Source organism: Candida dubliniensis, chromosome 1, assembly GCF_000026945.1.
Source record: "Candida dubliniensis CD36 chromosome 1, complete sequence".
NCBI classification, from domain to species: domain Eukaryota; kingdom Fungi; phylum Ascomycota; class Pichiomycetes; order Serinales; family Debaryomycetaceae; genus Candida; species Candida dubliniensis.
The window spans coordinates 246,765-267,882 of NC_012860.1; the positions used below are offsets into that span (position 1 = coordinate 246,765).

A 21,118-nucleotide genomic window follows, 5' to 3' on the forward strand; every position below is an offset into this window, starting at 1 on the left:
ACCGGATATCTGGCGCGTCACCTTTTTTGTTTTTCTTGGGTCGTCGCCACATCTTTACTCCATGCGGTTGCACAGAATGTAGGAGAGAATCTAAATTTAGGTGGACCTCTGCCTGCCGACTTGTCGCATCGTCATTTATTGCCTCACTTTAGTCATTATCGTTCGATTTTTTTTTGTTTTGAGTCATTGGCGGAGTTAGAATGACTACTGTAATATGCGAGTACCTGCCGAAGCCGACTTCATAATCTTTCAACCACTAAACAGTCACCAGTAAACTTATATTCCTGAAATTATCCTTTTTCCTTCACCAGGTGGCATCAAGTCCTGAAAGAAAAGAAAAGAGAAAACAACAAAAGAATTGAAATCCATGGACAAAATTAATCAGCATTGTTTTGTTTTATCCCTTATTCCTTTTTTCTTTTCACTCTTGTTAATTTAAACTCGGCGTTTGTTGACATTGTTTCGCTTAATGTTGGTTCAAATACATTTCTTCTATTTCCATTTCATTTTGTGATTGTATGCATTTGCCTCTCAAACTACTACTAGGTATTTGTGGAATCGCCACCAATACAATTTGATATTAGTCAAATAAAATGACGCCCTTTTTCATTTAAATATTGGGTAATATTCTACGTTAAAAGATGGTTGATACTAAGCTTTTCTTTTTCCATTTTTCAATCTCAGTGATAATCTATACTTACGAATATGAAAAATAATTTACAATGAAGAAATGGTGAATTATGCACGATATGCTAAATATTTTTTTACAATCCCGTGTAGATTTAACCTTTTTTTCTTTATTCAACAACTACTCCCGATGGTACCGCCGGCTGCAACAAGATCTGGTCAGACTTTTGGCAATAGTGCTTTATAAACCTACAAACAAAGCCAGTACCAAACTTTTTCTTTTCCCCAGTTTTTTATACATGGAAAGATTTAACTATGTTGTGTAATAGGCCACCCAGAACGAAAAGAGAATCCAACCCCATTTTGTTATATAAACTCAATTACAAACCCAACCCAACATTTTCATTTTTTTTTTTTTTCCGTAACCCAATCTTTAACATTCAAAAGTTAAAAATATCCCAACTATCACCAAGCCACAGATTAATTAATTAATTTGTAATCAACTACACATAACAATGCAAGATCAAATTGGAAGCAAAATAAAAAAAAAATTAACAAAGAAAGAAGAAAAAGAAAATACTCATAAAACAATGAATGACTAGAACTAACCCAACCGAATTTACACTAATTAACGCCAAGAATTCTAACCAAAAAGTCTTCATTTCCCCTCCAAAATCTTCTTTCAACCTACCAACGTCTTAACAAGTTAGTATATGATATTGTACATTAATATTCTAATTTATATACACTATTGTAACAACTACCAAATGAATAACAAACAGCACCACCGCCAATGATGTACGATACTTTATTATTAATTTGAACTAATTCAAATCCAATGAAAATTGGTGGGACCTTTTCTCTTATTTCAATCGGTATTTCGACTAATTTGAACGTAAAATTATTCAAATCTAATGTCACAATATTGGTGGTTTTAGTGAAGAGTTGATCTGGTGAAACTCCACCTACTACTAACAATTTATCGCCATTTCCAAGTATCTGAGCTTTGCTGCCAATTCTTTTTAAAAGACCATGTTCAAACACATTGTTGATGGATATACTATTTTCACCAATAAGCTCAAATCGATATAATTTGGAATTGACAATTGGTATGTTAGTGTCTTCCATCCCACCAAAAATATACCCCTGTTTCCCATCGTAGATCATACATGCACTTTGTAGATTTTTTATACAATTATCTTTATTATCACCAGTAGGTCTGAGGGTCTTGTAAGAATTTGTATTGATGTTGTATAAAAGAAACAATCCGTCTTCAGTAGCTGGTGATGATGCGTCAAGTCCTCCAAATATTAAAACTTGATCATCACTGATCTTCACAGTTGCATGTCTTGAACGACCAATTGGTAAATCAGCCAATCTTGTCCATTTCTTAGCTGTATCAAAAAGATACACGTCTTTGAAAAATACCCCTGGTCGAGATCTTCCTCCAATTAAAATAAGGTTCTGACCTAAATTGGTTAATGTATGGCACATCCTTGCCGTCGGTAAAATCTCGGGTTTATCCAATTTGGTAATTTCCCCTCTTTGTAAATCAACTTCCAAATTTTCATCATTTCGAGTTTGCTTTAACCCACCATTAACATAAATCTTATCTTTAAAGAATGCAATAGCTGGGAATTTCAATTGCAATTGTTCATCATTGAACCTATCGTCGTAAGAAAATGCGACCAAGGAATCAAAACTCATGTCCACAACAGCGTCTTTATTCTTTTGTTCCTCGTTAATATCTTCTTTATATATCAATTGGTCCATATTAGTAGCATGCACAATCACGTAATGTTGGCAAAACATAATAAACTCTTCCCATTCGTCAAATTCTTCAATTGTGGATATATTCTTCTTCATTTGGTAGTATATCAAAAATTTCCAATTTTCATACAAGTTCTTAATTTCAACATATTGATAATACTGTTTAAATCGTTCCACTTGTAGTTGCTCAGTGGGATATGTTTCTACACATTGAATAGGACTTCTTAAATGTTGGAAATGATACAACATTTTTGTGGCAAAGGCATTGGTGGCACCATCTGGCATGATTTGTTCAAGTATTAAAAAATGACTATTGTTTACTTGACTCGATACTTCAATTACCGGGTTAGCAAACTGAGGTTTCATATATGCTAATGAAACTTCAGCAATAAATATATTAATTGATATAGGGTATGATTCAACATTACGTGACACTAGTTTCGGTAGTATTTCTTTATAATGTGCCAAATCTTTCAAGTCACATCCAACTAATTGATAAGTATCGGTTTCCATTACATATAAATCACTGGATTTGCTGCTTTGATCACCTATGAGCCGTTTAATTTCATCTGATTGTTGAATCATATTATACTTATTCTTGACCAAATCTGGGTAATCAATGTCAATAAAGTTCAAATTATATTGATTTTTGAAAAGTGATAACAATTGAAATGCCAATGGATCAAATCCACACCCTAAATTAACAACATTTACCAACATATTCAGATCATTAGCCTTGATTATCCTTATAACCATTTGTCGAATCAGTTCCATTCTAATCCAATATCCTCGATTTATAGCTGGTGATCGTCTTTTACCCTTGGGGACAAAATATTGAAACCATTCTCCAAGCTCAGGTTGCAAAACTTGGGTATATAACTTTTCCACACTACGTTTCGAGACTATTGATGAGTTGTTGGTACCTTGAACTTGTTGATCATCATAAACTTTCTTCCTTCGATCCTTTTCTAATTTCTTCCGTTGTCTTGCTAATTGGTTAGCATCTAGTTTTGGTGTACTAGTCATGAATTGGGGAAAAAAAAAACAAGAGCAGAGATGGATCTACAAAAAAATTTTCTTTTTTCCCCCCAACTCTTACCCATTTTTACCTTTAATCCTTCAATTGCTTGTAGTATTTATGTTTGTAAAATTGCATTAAATAACCTATACCTCTACATTATAATCAGACGCCTTAAATATCTCGGAATGCATTATTCAACTCTTGCTTTAATTTATCTTGTGTTACAAATTGACATCGAGTTAAAAATGTAGCTGCTGCTAATGTACTTTTCAAATCTTTTAAATTCTCTTCACTTGCATCAGCCATTTCTTGATCTTCACCTTGATCTTGATTCTTATTATTATTATTATTATTATTATTATTATTATTATTATTACCACCATCATTGATTTCCTTTTGCACACCATTGCCACATTTAATCCAAATCTTTCCATTGATTCCAATAGCTATTTCAAATTGACATCTTGTAGCTAACATTTCCAAAAATATAGTTTTTGGATTGAATAATAATTCACGAGCAAAATTCAAATGAACATCAAATATATATCCTGATTCATCCAACACTCCAAACCCTCCTTCCTTACCACTAGTTGGATCAATACATTCTAGCTCAGTTTCAATCTCGGGTATATCTTGACTCACTCTTGCATACACAGCTTGACCATTCTTCAAATTAGGACGGTTTTTCTTACTAGCATTCGGGAATGCCCAAAATGACAACAATACTGGTGTAGAATACGCTTGCAAGGAAACTTTATAACTCTCACCTATTGCCCCCGTAATTACTCCAATGACATAATCATTTGTATGAGGAATATATCTTTTCGAATTAGATTCAATATAGATTAGTTGTTGTGATGATGATGATGATGACTTTGTTCGCTCATAATGTAATATCCCTGCGGTTGATGGAATCAATTCTTGAGTTTTCGGCTTTTTATAAATACCAGGTCCAATAGTGGTTTTCACGGTAGATATATCCTCATCTATAGGGAGTTTATCTCCAGGTAAAATTATTGTTTCTGACATCCCTGATATACGTTTATGTTAAAACAAGAAAATGGAATTAGAAAGCAAATTTAGGATGAGATGGTTGAACTTCATCGAGGATTTTTTTTTTTGCTGATATTTTTTTCCACATCATTCAGCCAGGTCTTACAACAAATATCCTTGTAATTTGGTTGCCAAACAAAAATAAATGCTCTAATATTATATTACTCTACTTACACAGCGTTATCTATTCAACGAAAATAAACTATCTAGTATAATTGTTTTATCATTATAGTAATCTTTAATAACATCCATACCTAATGAACTTCTCGTTAAACCTATTTGATCATCAAATGGTCGATAATCTCTAAGCAACAACATCGATTCACAATCGTATTGTAGAATCTGCGACAAATTGAAAAAATCCAAAGTTTCGATATTCCTAGCATAAAATTGCTGTTTAATTGTGTCGTCTTCTCGAGTGTATATTGGGTATCCTTTAATAGACTCTAAAGAAACTTTCTCGTCGCGGATAGGATAGTGCTCAGGACGTATCAAGGTGGTGTTGAAACTATGAATTGGCGCTTCAAAACTGTTTCTAATAGTTCTTGATTTAAACCTATTGGCTTTCAAGCTGTCATCAAAGGGACTAGACCAATCAGTGTAATTGTGGTAAAAGCAAAACCTCCTTCTGAAAAAGCCAAATAGCCTTGATGCGTAAAATACATGACGTTGCAACAAAATATCAACTTTAAATGGATATAGTCGTTCCAAATAGAAATTGTCTTTACTTATAGTCATTATTTTCATATTGTGAAAGAATTTATTTGTTGGTAACATAAAGCTGACACCATAAAGATATTTGCACCCTGGGAAGACAGCATCCAATGCAGCCGCAACTGCATAATAGTACATGTATAATGTGGTTGATAAATCGTTCAAAAACTCTGATTCCAGGAAATTATTAGTGTCAATGCTTTGATGATGGTTCATTGTTTCCGAGGGAACATTTGTATGCCATTCCTGAAATATTTCATATATTGCCTCTGGTGGGTAGATGGAAACAGAATTCTCATCACGCGACGCATACACAATAGGTAACACATACCCACTGAAAAACTTGATCAATGATTTGAAATGATACTCAATTTTTTGGAAACGTTGGTTAATAGATTCATCTTGGAATATAGTTGGACGTACAAATACAAACTCTAAACTTCTCAAATTGGATTCGATTTCAAATAAAAATTGGGGTGGGTATGATGGAACATTAATACTCATAATATTGTATTGAATATTAGTCATCAAAAAATCCACCGTCGTGCTAGGCTGATTGGTGTATTTCTGGATATATGCTAAAAATGCCTCAAAAGATTGGAAAATTCCCTTGGACGAATCAAAATAAGCCTGAGCCCCAAACTTCAACATCAACACAACAAAATTCAATAAATAACTTACATAAGCACCAAGATGAATTTGTTTTTCAAGTTCCCAACTCGATACTTTTCCTAAATTTTTATGAAAGGAAGTAATCACATTTTTTATTTCCTCTTGACAAAACCCATGTCTATCTAAACATTTCTTGTTTAGCCAAGAAATGAAATTTAGTTCACTGTGGTCATAAGTGCCCAAAATCTTCTGTCGCTTATTGAAAACTTTTAATATTATTGTTTCTCCAAGACACAAAAGCGATTCCGAAAACACATTGCGATGCGTAGTTGCCGGTGTATCCAACATCATATCACTCAAATGATCCAATAAATTACTTTTTCCCAAAACAACGTGGAAACTGAAATCAGCTGGCACTTTAGTTTTCACACTATCTGCATGCACTCGACGGAAAATACTTCGATTAAGACAATTAAATGTCGTCGGAGAATGTACCCCGTTATCAAATTTATTTAGACCAGCCAAATTGCTATGGTTTCTCCCATTTCCATTTACTTCCTCGAATTCTTCCTGATCGTCATCGTCTTCTTCACTGGTCTTATTTACATCATTATGGACCACTCCATCACCGCTGAAGTCATTAATAGATATATTGTCAAATTGTAATGGAGGGTAGGCAATGGATGGAATGTTTATTGGTAAATCCTTTAACTCAAATTTAAAATCAAGAATATCACCAGATGAGAACGTCTCTGAATCTTTGTCACCTGTTGTTTCGTTTGACGATGAAGTTGAAGAATGTTTTGAACTGGTAGTTGCTGCACCACTTGCTGGCAATCGATACTTTTGATCCAACAACTTATTTTGAGAATTTCTCAACAGATGAGTTAATTTGATCTTTTGGATTTCTTGATTAGTAAGACTCAAATACAGACATGTCTCTTTCTTACCTTTCAAACAATTTTTGCATTCGGGTAAACTTTCGTCGCAACGCACTTTTTTCCGCTTGCAATTGAGGCACCCTAATTTCAGATTTGTATGACGTCTTCTTTGCACCGTAGTTTTAACCATGGTAAAACCAATCAAATAAGTATATTAGCACTGGAAAGTTGCTTGTATCTATATAAAGATACAATATGGTATTGTAAAAGTATTTAATTCAAAGGAATCGAAAATGAATAGGAACAACCAAAAGAAAAGCAAAACAAAGAAAAATATGTATATTTTTTCTCTTTGATTTCTATACTTCCAAAAAAAAAAAATACTTTCAACAAAAAAAAAAACAGGGAATCCTTCCAAATTAATATACAATTACGTACTTTAATGAAGGGCAGTGGTGGTGCTGCAATGAGATCTTTTATAATTTTTTTTTGCTTCTTCTGGATTGGGTGCTTCCTACGATTGAGGAGTTACTTTTTTCTTCTTCTTCTTCTTCTTCTTTAATTTCTTTTTCTCCTTTTTGTTTCTTCCAACAACTGATGAAGAATTAAAATAGCAAAAGAAAACATTCTATATGACTTTACTGGTGCTGTACTTAGTTTCTTCTCTTGCGTCCCCTCACACCCTTCTTTTGTTATTTTCTCTTACCGAGGATAAAAAAAAGCAAAAATCATTCTTTTCAATGTTACAGAGAATGTAAAGAAATACTTATTTTGAGTTGTTGGTCAAGCCCAACATATATTATGCTAATTATAGGTAGCAATGTAACCATTCAGTCTCTTCTAGCAAAAGAAAACATCAAAATTAGATGGAAACTTTAAACACGAAAACAAGGTTGAAAGGAAGATTCTATATAACTCAGAAGTCATTCACTTTGTGTACAGTTTTTTTTTTCCCCTTCTCATTTTAGTCTTTCAAATATAAGTTTGTTTTCTTGCCCTCTTTTTCTTCTGGTAAGATTTTTGGGGATAGTATTGTTGTTCTTGTTGTTGCTGTTGTTTGCACTTTACAATCTGAACTTCTTGTGACTGAGACAAGTATTGTAATGATTCTTCAAAAGATAAATCGTCAAGGGTTTCAGAAATATTTTGTGTGGAGCACTCTACTACAGTCGTTGGAGAACTGTCTTCATTCAACTGCAATGGTGTCATATCATTAGTACTTTCAATTATGCTATTGGACTGAGAATAAACAGATCCACTTTGATACAAACTTGGCTTCAACAGAGAGGGAGTCTTTGAGTTTTGTGAGACAGAGGTATTGTTTTTCCAGCCCAATGAGGGACGACCACGACAACGACCACGGCCACGGCCAGGGGCTGGGCAACCACTTTTTAATTTGCGAATGGTGCCAGATTTTGAATTTGTCTTTGACAACTGCAGTGACACTGATGATGATGATGATCTTACGATATGTCTGCCAGGACTACCAGCTTTGAATTTCCGCAAGTTACTCAAAACAAAATCAGCTCGTTGGACCAAATAATTCGGGAAATAAAGTGAATCGAGTTTTTTGTCGTATGCAAAGAATGACGGGAAGGTGCACATCCTGGGAACAAATGAAACAAAATATTCAGAATATTTTTGTAATTGCTTACCATCATTGGCAACAATGCCTTCCATAGCAGGAATAAAGCTTCCACATCCTGCAATAAAGTCCACGGTGTTGGGACGGAACATTGCTTTATTTGTGACAACAAGTAATTTGTCACTAAACATTTTGTTGAAAACATGGACAATTGAACCAGTATGAACCAACTGTATCAATTCCTTTGACTTTTCAAAAGATGGGAATTCATTCATCATATAAAATTGCCATAATAATCGTATGCTCATTAAGATACCCAAATTGTCATCAAATCTATTTTGCAATAAACACTTGAAGCAAGTGATGGAATTTTTGAATGACTTATCATACCCATAAGCAACTGGATAAATACTAGCATTACACTTTCGACAATTGACAATGTCAAATGTGCCTGTTTTTGGTTCCAGAATTTGTACCTCAATAGTATTTGGATGGTCTAAATATTCATCCAAATCAACGTCACAAGATGAAAGAGCCTCACACTGGTATTTTTGTTTGTCAACCAAGTCGAAGGGATCAATACTATTACAGTTTTCCATTTTACAAGTTTCAACCAAAATATTCATTTTGACACAATTAGTGTAAGCGTTTATTTGACCAATTTCTAACCCACTGTATTCTTGTTCAACAGTTATTGAACTGGGTTTTGCATAAGTAGTATCTTGAAAATATGGTGGTTGATACAGAACTGGACAAGACTCGTTAAACAACAATCTGATCGCAAAATATTTTTTGTCTGGTAGTCTATCAAATGTTTGTGTTAGCAAAATCAATCTTTTAATAATTCCCAGAATGCTTTGGATTATAGTATTTGTAGTTGCCTGAAAAGATACTGCGTCATTTAGTGACACTTGTTGGCTCAAGTAGTTGATTGTAAATAAGTAGCTTTCACAAATGAGCTCTGGCTGCACTTTTGATAAGAATATTTCAAACAGTACACCTTTTAGATATTCCAATTTGATAGCTTCGTTAATTCCTTTGTCAATATAGTTTATGAACATATTTATTTCATTATTGCCTTTTTGCTGTAATTTTTTAGTTAAAATAAAATTGGAGTCTGAACTTGGCTCTGCTGTATCATAATACTTGCAATCGTAATAGTAATCTTCAGGAAAAAGGTCTCTTAAGTAACTAATACAGTACAACGAAACTGCAATCAACTCTTGAATTAGTCTGTGTGATTCACTCTCAGACCTTGTTTGATCCATTATTGTCTCTTGTTTAGCAAAGAAAAGTGTAGTATTTGTATTCTGTTTTTCACATTTAAAAATTCTGGTTGTAAAAATGAAATACGGCAATTGAAGATGTAAACAAATGGTTGCAAAAATACACCTCGTCATAAAAGAGACTCTACAAAAACGCCACACTTAATCTAATCCTCATAACATAGTCAATCTATCCGGAGACATAATCTAATCTATAACCCATATCTATTCTAATAAAGAAAAGTCTTTTCCTTCTGCTCTTAAGCGTTTAACGTGCTCAACCACATTTTCTAATCGTGCATTTTTCTCAGCCTTAGTTTCACTCCTCTTTTTAATCAACGATTCATCCCAAATAGGTGCCACTAACCCAGGGGTACGCACACCTTGCTCATCAATAAGATTCTGTAACATTTGGCAATATGCAACATCTTGTGGATATTTGTAATTATGAAATTTTCCACCCTTCCCCTTTTCCTTCAATTCCAGTAGATAATCTCTCTCCATCTCTCTTGTGGGTGGTAATTTATATCTTCCACTATAAACTCTGGCAATTAATGCAGCCTGAGACTCGGATATTGGCATTGGAATCACATCACGTAATAGAGCCAAAAATGTGAGGGATGGATCGTAAACGTTGAAAATTTGCTTATACAAGTCGTATACTTGAAATCCATCTGTAATAGTTTTTTCCAGTTTCAAAAATGGGATAGCATACAAATATCCAGTAAAAAATATCACGTAATCAATCTCACTAACCACTAGCCCATCTGTTGTTCGTACCGACCGAGTTCCATAATTGTATTCTTCAATGAGTCCAATATACTGGCAAAACCCGTCTTCAAAATGCGGTTTTTCTTGATCTCTTATGGAAACAAAAATGTCTTTGGCACAGACACTCAATTGTATAGAAATATCTACCCCACTTGCTGAGTTCCCAACCACCAAAACACGTTTGTTTCTAAATTTGCCAGGCGACTCATAATATTTGGAATGGGTGATTGTATTTGGATAATGCTCATTCCAAGATGACAACCCAGGCACATCAGGTATATATGGGTTACTAAAATGCCCATTGGCAATAATTACCGCATCATATTCCAACTTAACACAAGTTTTCTTAACTGTATCTTCAATTTCTATATGCCAAATCTCGTTGACTTTTTCCAATGATACCACATTTGAGTTCAAATTAATTTTAGCTACTCCTTTGGGAATCGATCTGATGTAATCATCGATATATTCTAGAACTTGGGATCTGGTCGGGTATTTTTTCGAATTGACAGGAAAATCCACACCAGAATACTCCATAATTTGGTGCACAATATTAGTTTCCATATATTCATAAATTGCTGAAAAATATTCGTCAGCTGGTGTTGCGTTGTCAGAAGTGATCTCTTGTTGTGAAGGAGAAACGTTAGGAATTTCAGGCTTAACTAATGACTTGTCTCCGTAATGATACCATAACCCGCCTAATCGGTCTCTTCTTTCGAAAAGGTCAATACGTGAAAACTCAGCAGGCTCCAAGCTTAATGCTTTAACAGCAGCCAATCCAGTAGGTCCACCCCCTATCACTGCTATACGTTTAAAACGTGGTCCATCAATTTGTTCTTTTGTCATTGTTCACACACTCAGATCTAAGGTTATTTTTTAAAAAAAAAGACTAGTAGGGGTGGTAGATCAATGAACGAATGGCGCGACTGAAAATAGAGCATTTACAGAACCGAAAAAAAGAATACCCAGTTAAATACTCACTCCTCCAGAAAATTATTCCTCCCTCCACAAGGCGATTCCCAAATCAGTCATCTTAGTGCTTGCACCTTCGCTCAACACCAAACACACCAATGAGGCCAACAGATTCCATAGTTTCCAAGTTTAGAGTGCAAAAACCCACGTCAAATCTTGCTAATAATCCAGCTGTTCTAAGACACCCTGAGAATATGCCAAAGTTAACAAGTTGTCTAAGGTGTAGGAAATTAAAGAAAAAATGTGACAAGAGCACCCCACATTGTGTGAATTGTGAGAATGCAAATGAAGAATGTACCTATGTAAAACGGAAACCAAGGCAAAGCAAGAATGGCAAGGTAACGGTCCTGGAATCTACTTTAGATCCTCCTTCGCCAATGGTGAGTGAAACGTTTACAGGTTTTTCGTATCTTAATCAATCCCAACCTAATGATTTGTTTAGACACATACAAGCAGCAAGCACGAGCACGAGCACCACTACATCAGCAGCAGCATCAGCAGCAGCAGTACCACCACCAACTACAAATACGAGCGAATCCTTGTCGTCATCTCGGTCTCATACACCACCAATATTAAATTCGATTGATGCTAGAGCTCCCAATTTCCATTCGTACCCGAAACAAATATCTAAAGTGCTAATTAGTGCTGTGGGTATTAAGACTAATTCTAATGTGAGTATCATCCCACCAATAGTAGATAAAGATTTGTTAACATCAATTATCGGTCTGTTCATGCAGCACAACTATCGAATATGTCCAGTGATTCACAAGAAAGAATTTTTGGAGAATTTTCAAAAATTGTTCAAAGAAGATGGAATCGTAGATTTAGATTCTCATCATGATCCTTATGAATTGTATATGGTATTGGCTGTTGGAAGCACTGGTTTGGAACGTACAGGGATTATTAGCAGAGACAAGAAATTATCTGAATATTTTGTGTCGATGGCCCTATCCCATGTTCATAACAACTTATCCACAAATAGTCTAATTAATGTGAGAAATTTAAGTTTGCTTGCATTATATTCATTTTTCAATCCAGCTGAATATACATCTTGGGAGATCATGGGCAAATTGACAAGACTAGCTATTCATTTAGGAATGAATCACAAGATTCTGGATCAAGATGCAAGAAACCTATCTGCCAAAGAAATTGAAATGAGATCAAGATTATTTTGGTCAGTCTATAATATTGATCGGTTGAGTTCTGTTTCGCTTGGAAGACCAGTTGCTCTTCAAGATGATGATATAAATGTCCCCTTCCCTCAAGTTTTAGAAGAAGACGAGACAGAGGATATTGCTGTTAACAGATTAGTGATCAATTTGCGTAGATTGGAAGGGAGAATTTTGAGAAGAGTCCATTCTGTAAATATTTACAAGAATTTTATCAACAAGGATAAACTGCAAGAAGAAGTTTGTCAGGAAATATTATCGGATTTGCGTAAGGAAATTGAAGATTGGTATTATCAGGTCAAATCTGTCGATAATGCCAACACATCTGTCAGGCAGTCGGTTTCTTTTCATTTACTGGTTCCTTGGTATACTGCGAGATATAATCATTTGTTAATTCTTTTGTATCGTCCTTCTTATTTGAATCCAAGACCGGCTCAGGATTTACTTGATATTCTCGGCAAGTCGTGTTTAGAAACATTGTCGTACACTTATAAGTTGTTCAAGGCTAAGCTTTTACCATTGAATTGGACCACCTTGTATCGTTTTTTGATGGTATGCACCACAATCCTCTATTGTTTGTGTAAATGGGCAATAGATCTTATGGAGTCGAAAACAGAAATTTGCTACTGTATTGAAATTTTTCAAGCATTTGGAAGTGATTGGATAGTTGCAAAGAAGTGTGCTGAGGTGTTTAGAAAAATTGAAAACAAGTTGCTAGAAATTACTTTATCAGATGGTCATGTTAGTGATATGGACAATTTGTCCAAGGAACTATTAGGTGCAAGTTCATCTTATCATGAGATATTGAATGTTCATTCAGTTGATTTATGTATCGATACTGATTTCATGTACAATTTTTGATCTCATGAGGTTTAGTATGTACTATCATATTTATTTATTTATTCATTTTATTGTAGTAGTTAATACATTTGCCATTTCGCATGTTATTTTGGCGTAATACTGTCACAATACCCAAGCTTGGATGCTTAAATTAAGTATAGATAAAAAGATTATAGTATTCTTAGGAAAGAATTCAGGTTATTAAACAATATGCCTCATACTAATAATTTGCCACCCCTGCATTCTAGAACACACAACGTATCATAAGTTTTATCACACTCCAAGTTTTACTTTTTCTATTGGTTTATCTACTTCTTTTTTTTAAAATAGTATAATAAGGATTATGTCTGAATCTCACACTGAAACTGCTCCAAATACACCTTTAATCCCTTCGATCGAGGATAGTCCTGCAGAGTTGGTAGAACAACTCAAGGCTCGTATAGTGGCTGAAGTCACTGCTGAATTAAGAAATTCCAACAACGAAACAGAATCTAATTTTCGGTAACTGAGAATGATGAAGCTATAAATGTCAATAATGAACTTAATTATTTGGAATTGATCAATGAATCAGAAAGCATAGAAAATCAGGACTCTGACTTGTCACCTTCAAGCTTGGGTTACCATACAATTACCCCTAGTTTCATCGACACTAATGATTCTGCTGATTATGAAATAATTGAAGATTTTGACAGTTTTGCTATTTGGTCGGAACACCAAAACCGGAGATTGCTATCGTTGTTCAATGATATCCCCGTTTATGAACAAGGCAATGGTGAAATTGTGGTTGAATGGATTTTGGCTTTCAACCGTTTTTTTTTTTGAATTATATGGTGGTATCAAAAAGGCTGTTTTGGCTGGGGAAACGTTCAATTACGAGACTGAAAAGGTCAAGCATATCCCAAGCACAGGCTATTGGTTGAAAAAGGTGTATTGACTCACTTGACGAAAGAATTGTAAGATTCCTTCAATCAAAAAAAGTTTCTGACTATTTTATATGTAATCTGGAGAGCAATGTTCGATTGTCTCAAGTATGGGATTGGCCTCATCATACCGGAGTCAATTTTAGCAGAGTATTCACTTCAAGATTAAGTACCATTGCAGGTTTTATCTACGGTCCAGGATACAAGAACAGTTTCAACGACGAGAACAGAAAGTTTATGACGTGTTCTTTTGACCCTATCAACAAGTTTTTAATTAAGCTTGATCAAGTGTCGGTAGGTATGAAGTATTATTTTGCAGTGAAAGAGTCAGTTGGTGATGTCTTATGCCTGGTGCTTAACAATCATTTTTAGACTTGGTTAATGAATGACTATCTTATTATTCTGTCTCTTGAAGAAATTCTTCAGGAATTCAGAGAGCATCCTTCCTATGAGCCTAAGTTGATTTCCCAAAGAGAAGCCGTTAATTCAGTTTTTGCTATTTTCAAAAGTGACAGAAGCAAGAAACAATTTAGAACCAGTCAATTAAGGGCAGCTCATTCCAGTGGCACACAATTGGGATCTCGCCATATAGGTTTGGGGAATACATTTTCACGCAAAAGATATGCTGGTAAGAGTTAAAGAAGCTCAAAATGGAATAGAAGAGGAAGAATTTGAATGTCAATTGACATTAAAATTATATTGCAAGTTAATTGTTTTCTTGGTATGTTCTAGTGCCAAATGGAGGCATAAATAGTATAATTACTGCCACATTATGAGCATTTAAGAGTTACATACAGAATACTTTTTTGAAAATAAATTTCAATATGATTTAAGATACAAAATTACATAAATTATTAACGTCGGAGATCCATTTTTTTTTTTTTTTATTTCTAGTCCTCTTTGACATTAGATGATACTGTAGGTTCGGAACCACTACTGCTACTACTACTTCTTGTACTTGGATAAATAGAAGTATGATGAAGACTGGCAACACTTGCATTGGCTGAGTCCAAAAGAGTGTAATGCTCATCTTCATTATTTAACAAACTTTTGGCTGGATTCTGTTGGTTAAGGAGTTTTTGCTGCTGCTGCTGCTGCTGCTGCTGCTGCTGCTGCATCATACCTGAGATAATATGGCTTGAATAAGCTGTGGGACCATGACGACGAAATCTTCTCCCTTCTATCCCGTCTTTTGTTGCAGTTGTAGAAAGACAACTAGTTGTGGAGTTTCGTGATAGTGGTCTTGAAAATGGATCCGCATAGTCCAGTGGCAGTGGAGCCGCAATGATATCATTGTCACCTTCTGTATCTAACGACTCCGCATCAATTAAATCGTTCTGGTATTCCGACTCAGTGGAAACAAGTGACGAATTGGTTCCGTTGTAGTTGTTATTATCAAATCTAGATGTAGGCTTGACGAGTGTGCTGTTCTCTAGACTTTTTAAATTCTTTGAAGTTACACGGTGTTGGCTCTGTGAGGACGAAACCTCTTCTAATTGAACTCTTGGTAGGTTTTGGTTATTAGTGGATGATGTGGATTGGGAAATGCTCGAAACTTCAGCACTACTATTGTTGTTACTATCAAGGTTATACAATTCGTCAGGTGAGTCAAGATTTACCTTCCCACTATAAATAGATCGAACACTGGCTGCTGGATGGGACATTTTTATAAACAAATTGAAATATTGAGTAGGTAGTATATTATCTTCAACAATAATCAGTGAAAAGAGTTTAAAATGTTTAAAGAATATGAGTTATAAATCATAAACAGATTCTATTTCATAAAAAAAAAAAACCCAAAAGTATTATGTAACAATTTTCAGGAAGAGTTTGCATAATTGCCATTTTTTCTCTCTAGTTAAACTTAACCTAGAGAAAAAGATCAAACGTTTTTTTTTTTAGAGGTTGTAATAATGCTAGTTACAATTATGGATAATAATAACAATCATGGTAGCGGTGGTAAGGGGGGGAGAAAGAAGGAGAGCAAAAGAAATAAGGACGAAATGGCACAAAAACAAAAACAAAACTTATCATCACGCACTTTTTCTTTCTTTCTTTCTCCTCCTCCCACACACACACACTCACCACCAATACTTTTCAGTTCATATTAGTTTGTTGTTTTTTTCTATTTGCATAGTCAAGCATTATTGGAAACTATTTGATCTTATTTCTGATAAGAATTATTATTTTTATTTGTTTCTTTTATAGGGGTTGTATGGATTGTAGGAATTGCTGTTGTGTTTGAACAGAAGATTCTCTTATCGCACATACTGATTAGCTAGTATAACAAAACGAGAGTCACTCCAATGCATAGACAAATTGCTTATCACAAGTATTAATCTCCTGAAACCAAAAACCTCGCATAGAACTAAGACATGATGAAACTTTGAGTTAAATGGCCCTGGTTCCATAACGGCTTGATGAATTGTACTAGAGTTGAACATTTGATCTGTACCGCTAAAGAGTCTCTGGCCCGAGGCCATTCCGCTCTGCTCCGATTTCAACCCACGGATGCGACACATAACTCCACACACATGTGCTTCAAATTTGTGTTGATTTCACTTTTTTTCCACTTGAGATTAACTAGATAATTGATTTTTTACAAGTCAACATCGTTAGGCACAAGTTTTTGTTTTCTTTTTCCATGTCAATTGAAGTCAAGTATAGTAACTTAGGTGAATCTGGCCTTAAGATTTCACCATTGATTGTTGGATGCTTAAGTTTTGGTTCCAAAGAGTGGGCTGAATGGGTCATTGAAGATGAAGATGAAGTTTTCACTATTTTAAAGAAATGTTATGATGTTGGATTACGTACATTTGATACTGCTGATAGTTATTCAAACGGTAAGTCAGAGGAATTGCTTGGGAAATTTATCAAGAAGTATAACATTCCAAGAGATAAAATTGTGATATTAAGTAAAGTTTACTTTAGTGTCGAACCCAATACTGGAAGATATTCGTTAGCAGATACCTCAGGTTTCGAAGATAAGGACTATGCCAATAGAAATGGGTTATCTCGGAAACATATATTTGATGCTGTCGAAGCTTCTGTTAAAAGATTGGGGACCTATTTAGATGTTTTCCAGATCCACAGATTGGATGAAGACACACCAAAGAAAGAAATAATGAGGGCTTTGAACGATGTGGTTGATCAAGGATTTGCCAGATATATTGGTGCCTCTTCTATGAGAGCGGTTGATTTTGCTCAATTGCAATTTATTGCCGAACAACATGGTTGGCACAAATTCATTAGTATGCAAAATTATTATAATTTGATTTATAGAGAAGAGGAAAGAGAAATGATTCCATTTTGTCAAACCAACTATTTGAGTAAAGTAGGTATTATTCCTTGGTCGCCACTTGCTAGAGGGGTTTTGGCTCGTTCACTTGGTGTCGTCTCAGAAAATTCAAGAGAGAAATTAGACCAACAACGGTTCAAAATATTGGGGTTGGACACTTTGTCAGATGCAGATAAAGAAATTATTCAAAGAGTTGAAAAAGTTGCAAAAGACCACAATGTGAGTATGGCCGTTGTTGCTACAGCTTGGGTTATTGGCAAAGGTTTCAATCCCATTGTTGGACTCTCATCCGTTAAAAGAGTCGATGATATTTTGCAAGCGTTGAAATTTGAATTAACTAAGGAAGAAAAAACGTTTTTAGAGGAACCTTATGTTCCTAAGAACGTAACCGCTTAAAGAAAAGCAGCTTGAATATTTGCTTGTGGTATATCCATTTTGATCAGATGTGACTAGAAGTTTCAAAAAGTGGTTGAACGTAGTGAGATTGTTGTCATTTGTGTTTGAATAATGTTGTGATACAGAGTCTGCAATTCGATGTTTTTTATATAGATGATAATAGAAATTTGTGTAAATCATCTTGAATTAATTTCGCTATCAATATTTTAAATATAAATGCCTTGTTTGCTTCAAGTATTTATTATAGCTGGACAAAATGGTTTCTTGCAAAAGTTGCTTTGAACTGTGGGGGGTTGGATGAATTGCTGCTCTCTGACTTTTTGAAAAATTTTGTTTTTTCGCTGATTTCCAGTCCCTGCCGATTCAAAAAATTTCTCCAGCAAAAACTTCTTGCAACAATTCTCTTTTTTTTTTTTTTATTTTTTTTTGCATAATTAATACTACCAGCAGCTTACAAATCTGTATCTTTCAAAAATGTTATCAAGAGTTGCCAGATACTCAAGAACGTTAAACCAGTTGACCAGAACCAGTCAAGGTGGTTTATTGTCAGCTGTGTTGAGAACTTCGATTCGTCAAAATTCAACCGACTCACCACCATCTAACAGTGCCAATGAAATTTATACCAAGCTTTCTGATACCAAAGATCCACAACGTAACCAATTTTTTCAATATACTTGGGGTTCCTGGTTGACTAACGATAAATCCAAAAAGAAACAGAGAGAAACCACTTTTTCCATTGAAGGGTTGACATTATTTATCGATAGAATCAATCAATTGGAATCAAAACTTGGTCAGCCAAAAAGTTTAGAAGGTGCATTTGTTTTGACTAACAACAAGGAGTTATTAGGTTCAACTAAGGAAAAAGTTATTGTCAGATCAATTGCCTCGATACATGAGGGTAAACATCACCGTGTTTACAAAATCACTTTGAACACTGGTAAAGACTTGGTTTTACGTATTCCTTACAAATTAGACTCCGATGCTGCAATTGCTTCTAAATTGAAAAGTGAAGTAGCAACAATCGATTTCTTAAAATTGAAATTGGGTTTGAATGTGCCACGAGTTTTGGCGTATGGTGTAGATTCCAATAATGAACTTAAGAGTCCATTTATTTTACAAGAATTTATTTCTGGAGAATTGTTGATGAAAAAATGGCACCCATTGTTGCCAGACTCTGAAGAAACCAACAAAAACTTGCATGAAGTGATTGATCCAATTGCCCAATTTCAGGACAAAATATTAAGTGTGACATTTAAGAAATTTGGCTCATTATACTTCCATGATGATGTCGAAGGCTCCTTACAGAATGATGTTCCTTACGAAGGCGAAACTGATTCAACTTTATCAAACCGTTGGAGAATTGGACCAAGTGTTGAAAGACAATTCACCAGAAATAAAAGCAAGTTGCAGCAATCCATTATTGACCAATACAACGGTCCTTGGGATGCTTCAAACACAACTGCATTGTTAGAGTCAGTTGCTGATATTGAGTTGGAAAACGCAAAAAGCAAACTTGCTTTAATTAATGCCGATGCTGGAGCCAATGAAAATGATAAAGTTTTAATCACCAAGCAAATTAAAACTTTTGAAAACTTAAAGAAAATTTCTCCCCAATTAATTAATGACAAATCAAAGTCAATTATGAATGTTCAAGAGTTATTTAAACCAAGATTGTATATACCGGATTTAGATCCTTTGAATGTTATCCAACACACGGAAAGCGAAAACTACTTTATTGATTTTGAAGGATCTACTATCAAGCCATTTATTTTGACTAGCTATCCGAAATTTGTTGCTTATCAAGGTGCTAAAATCTACAATTTAGAAGAAGACGTTCCAGGATATAAGGAAATGGAAGAATTGGAGAAACAGCAATACGATTTTATGTATTATAAGACCAGAAATGAAAGAATGTGGGAACTTGAATTGAATAAATACAGACACGATTTGATTGCTGTTGCTTCTCCTCACATTAAGGTTTTGAAAAGTCCTTATTTGCAAGCTTTGGATATAAAGAACGGCAAAGACTATTTATATGTTGAAGGGTCCATCGTCCAATTACAAGCTATGTGGGAAGCATATGTTGCCAACGAGCTAGTAAATTCCAAGGATACAAAATTCCCAATAGAATATACAGCTGAATACTTGGATCAACATCAACAGGAATTGAGCGATTACCAATTAGAAACCGTCTCAAGTCCATTTTCAGCAACTGGAGGTTGGATTCCTCAGGACATGTTTGATACTTTGAAGGCACAGGGTATTCTTGTGGAGACCAAGGATGGTGATTATAAAGTTGAAACCGAAAAGGTGTTAGAAAATCCACCTTCCCCATCAGAAGAAAAATAAACACCCAACATAACACCTTGTATATATTGTCTCTTGTTGTTGTTGTTCTGAAATCGACATTCTGTTTGTTTATAAATACTTTCTAGCCAATTGTTTGATTTTCAAATCGAAATCTGGCGATACAATGGCATCGTCGACATTGTAGAAAGGGTTCATTAAACACTTTGCGTATAACTCGTTAACTTCTTGGAAAAATTGTTTAATTGAACTCTCCTCTTTTGAGTTGTAGCATAGAATAAATTTCACTTGGCTTTGTAGGATATAAGCATTTATCGATAACCCATAGAATTGATCTATCTTGCCTAGATTTAATACATTGTTGGTAAATGCTTGGTCGTCAATAAGATCTAAAGATGAATTGGCAATAAACGGGAGTAATTCTTTCGTTGATTGGGGGAACTGCGATTTTCCCGGTACATTATCTGTTGTTGAAATGTTGGCACTTTTAAACGAGGAGAATTCTAATTCATACAACGGATTATCTTTAGTTCCAATAATGGAGAAATAATAAGATGAGGACATTTATTTGGTTTTCAAGAAAAATACAGACTTGTCTTCTAGGACTCTATAGTTTCTTTATTTCCTTGCTATATGTAAAATAGGGGGAACTTGTACAGCAGTTTCACAACAGGCAAAGTAAGAAAAAAAAAATTAACAAGGGTCAGTTAGTCAGTTGTGTAATAAAATGGAAATACTATCAAAAAAAAAAAAAAAAGAGTCGTGTGAAACACAGATGTAAGAATGGTCTGAGGTTGTTTTTATTTTCGCTGAATTGGTGCATAGACAACTCATACATTCTAGTCGCATGGTATGCATGTAAGTAAGGAATGGAACAAACTAGCTAGCTCGCTCGCACCATTGTCAGATAAACAAGA

The 21,118-nt window shown here is 34.7% G+C and overlaps 10 protein-coding genes and 1 pseudogene across 10 annotated transcripts, besides 1 other annotated feature; 4 read left to right on the forward strand and 7 right to left on the reverse strand. All coding sequences in view use genetic code 12, as the record gives it.

Moving 5' to 3' along the window:
• Positions 1-1,353: 1,353 nt before the first annotated feature.
• On the reverse strand, positions 1,354-3,423 carry CD36_01080 (carboxyl methyl transferase, putative; the record flags this gene model as incomplete). Its single annotated transcript, XM_002416740.1, has 1 exon — positions 1,354-3,423. The coding sequence occupies one exon, from the start codon at positions 3,421-3,423 to the stop codon at positions 1,354-1,356; it is 2,070 nt and encodes a 689-aa protein (XP_002416785.1).
• A 166-nt stretch (positions 3,424-3,589) lies between these two features.
• On the reverse strand, positions 3,590-4,447 carry CD36_01090 (exosome complex component RRP40; the record flags this gene model as incomplete). The annotated part of the gene is made up of 1 exon (XM_002416741.1): positions 3,590-4,447. The coding sequence occupies one exon, from the start codon at positions 4,445-4,447 to the stop codon at positions 3,590-3,592; it is 858 nt and encodes a 285-aa protein (XP_002416786.1).
• A 204-nt stretch (positions 4,448-4,651) lies between these two features.
• On the reverse strand, positions 4,652-6,868 carry CD36_01100 (conserved hypothetical protein; the record flags this gene model as incomplete). Its single annotated transcript, XM_002416742.1, has 1 exon — positions 4,652-6,868. The coding sequence occupies one exon, from the start codon at positions 6,866-6,868 to the stop codon at positions 4,652-4,654; it is 2,217 nt and encodes a 738-aa protein (XP_002416787.1).
• Positions 6,869-7,650: 782 nt separating this feature from the next.
• On the reverse strand, positions 7,651-9,663 carry CD36_01110 (meiosis-specific HOP1-related protein, putative; the record flags this gene model as incomplete). Its single annotated transcript, XM_002416743.1, has 1 exon — positions 7,651-9,663. One exon carries the CDS (start codon positions 9,661-9,663, stop codon positions 7,651-7,653), a length of 2,013 nt encoding a protein of 670 aa, XP_002416788.1.
• Positions 9,664-9,753: 90 nt separating this feature from the next.
• Positions 9,754-11,145, reverse strand: CD36_01120 (flavin-dependent monooxygenase, putative; the record flags this gene model as incomplete). The annotated part of the gene is made up of 1 exon (XM_002416744.1): positions 9,754-11,145. One exon carries the CDS (start codon positions 11,143-11,145, stop codon positions 9,754-9,756), a length of 1,392 nt encoding a protein of 463 aa, XP_002416789.1.
• Positions 11,146-11,369: 224 nt separating this feature from the next.
• On the forward strand, positions 11,370-13,301 carry CD36_01130 (multidrug-resistance genes transcriptional activator, putative; the record flags this gene model as incomplete). The annotated part of the gene is made up of 1 exon (XM_002416745.1): positions 11,370-13,301. One exon carries the CDS (start codon positions 11,370-11,372, stop codon positions 13,299-13,301), a length of 1,932 nt encoding a protein of 643 aa, XP_002416790.1.
• Positions 13,302-13,623: 322 nt separating this feature from the next.
• Positions 13,624-14,875, forward strand: CD36_01135 (annotated as a pseudogene).
• Positions 13,624-14,875: a sequence feature (CGD orthologue described as being similar to retrotransposon GAG protein, but Fasta hits using this sequence do not show this;~apparent genomic rearrangement; lacks splice consensus sites; in-frame stop codons).
• Positions 14,876-15,090: 215 nt separating this feature from the next.
• Positions 15,091-15,864, reverse strand: CD36_01140 (conserved hypothetical protein; the record flags this gene model as incomplete). The annotated part of the gene is made up of 1 exon (XM_002416746.1): positions 15,091-15,864. The coding sequence occupies one exon, from the start codon at positions 15,862-15,864 to the stop codon at positions 15,091-15,093; it is 774 nt and encodes a 257-aa protein (XP_002416791.1).
• A 980-nt stretch (positions 15,865-16,844) lies between these two features.
• Positions 16,845-17,894, forward strand: CD36_01150 (aldo-keto reductase, putative; the record flags this gene model as incomplete). The annotated part of the gene is made up of 1 exon (XM_002416747.1): positions 16,845-17,894. The coding sequence occupies one exon, from the start codon at positions 16,845-16,847 to the stop codon at positions 17,892-17,894; it is 1,050 nt and encodes a 349-aa protein (XP_002416792.1).
• Positions 17,895-18,368: 474 nt separating this feature from the next.
• On the forward strand, positions 18,369-20,243 carry CD36_01160 (mitochondrial protein, putative; the record flags this gene model as incomplete). Its single annotated transcript, XM_002416748.1, has 1 exon — positions 18,369-20,243. One exon carries the CDS (start codon positions 18,369-18,371, stop codon positions 20,241-20,243), a length of 1,875 nt encoding a protein of 624 aa, XP_002416793.1.
• A 69-nt stretch (positions 20,244-20,312) lies between these two features.
• Positions 20,313-20,765, reverse strand: CD36_01170 (TRAPP [20 kda] subunit, putative; the record flags this gene model as incomplete). The annotated part of the gene is made up of 1 exon (XM_002416749.1): positions 20,313-20,765. The coding sequence occupies one exon, from the start codon at positions 20,763-20,765 to the stop codon at positions 20,313-20,315; it is 453 nt and encodes a 150-aa protein (XP_002416794.1).
• Between the last annotated feature and the right edge of the window lie 353 nt (positions 20,766-21,118).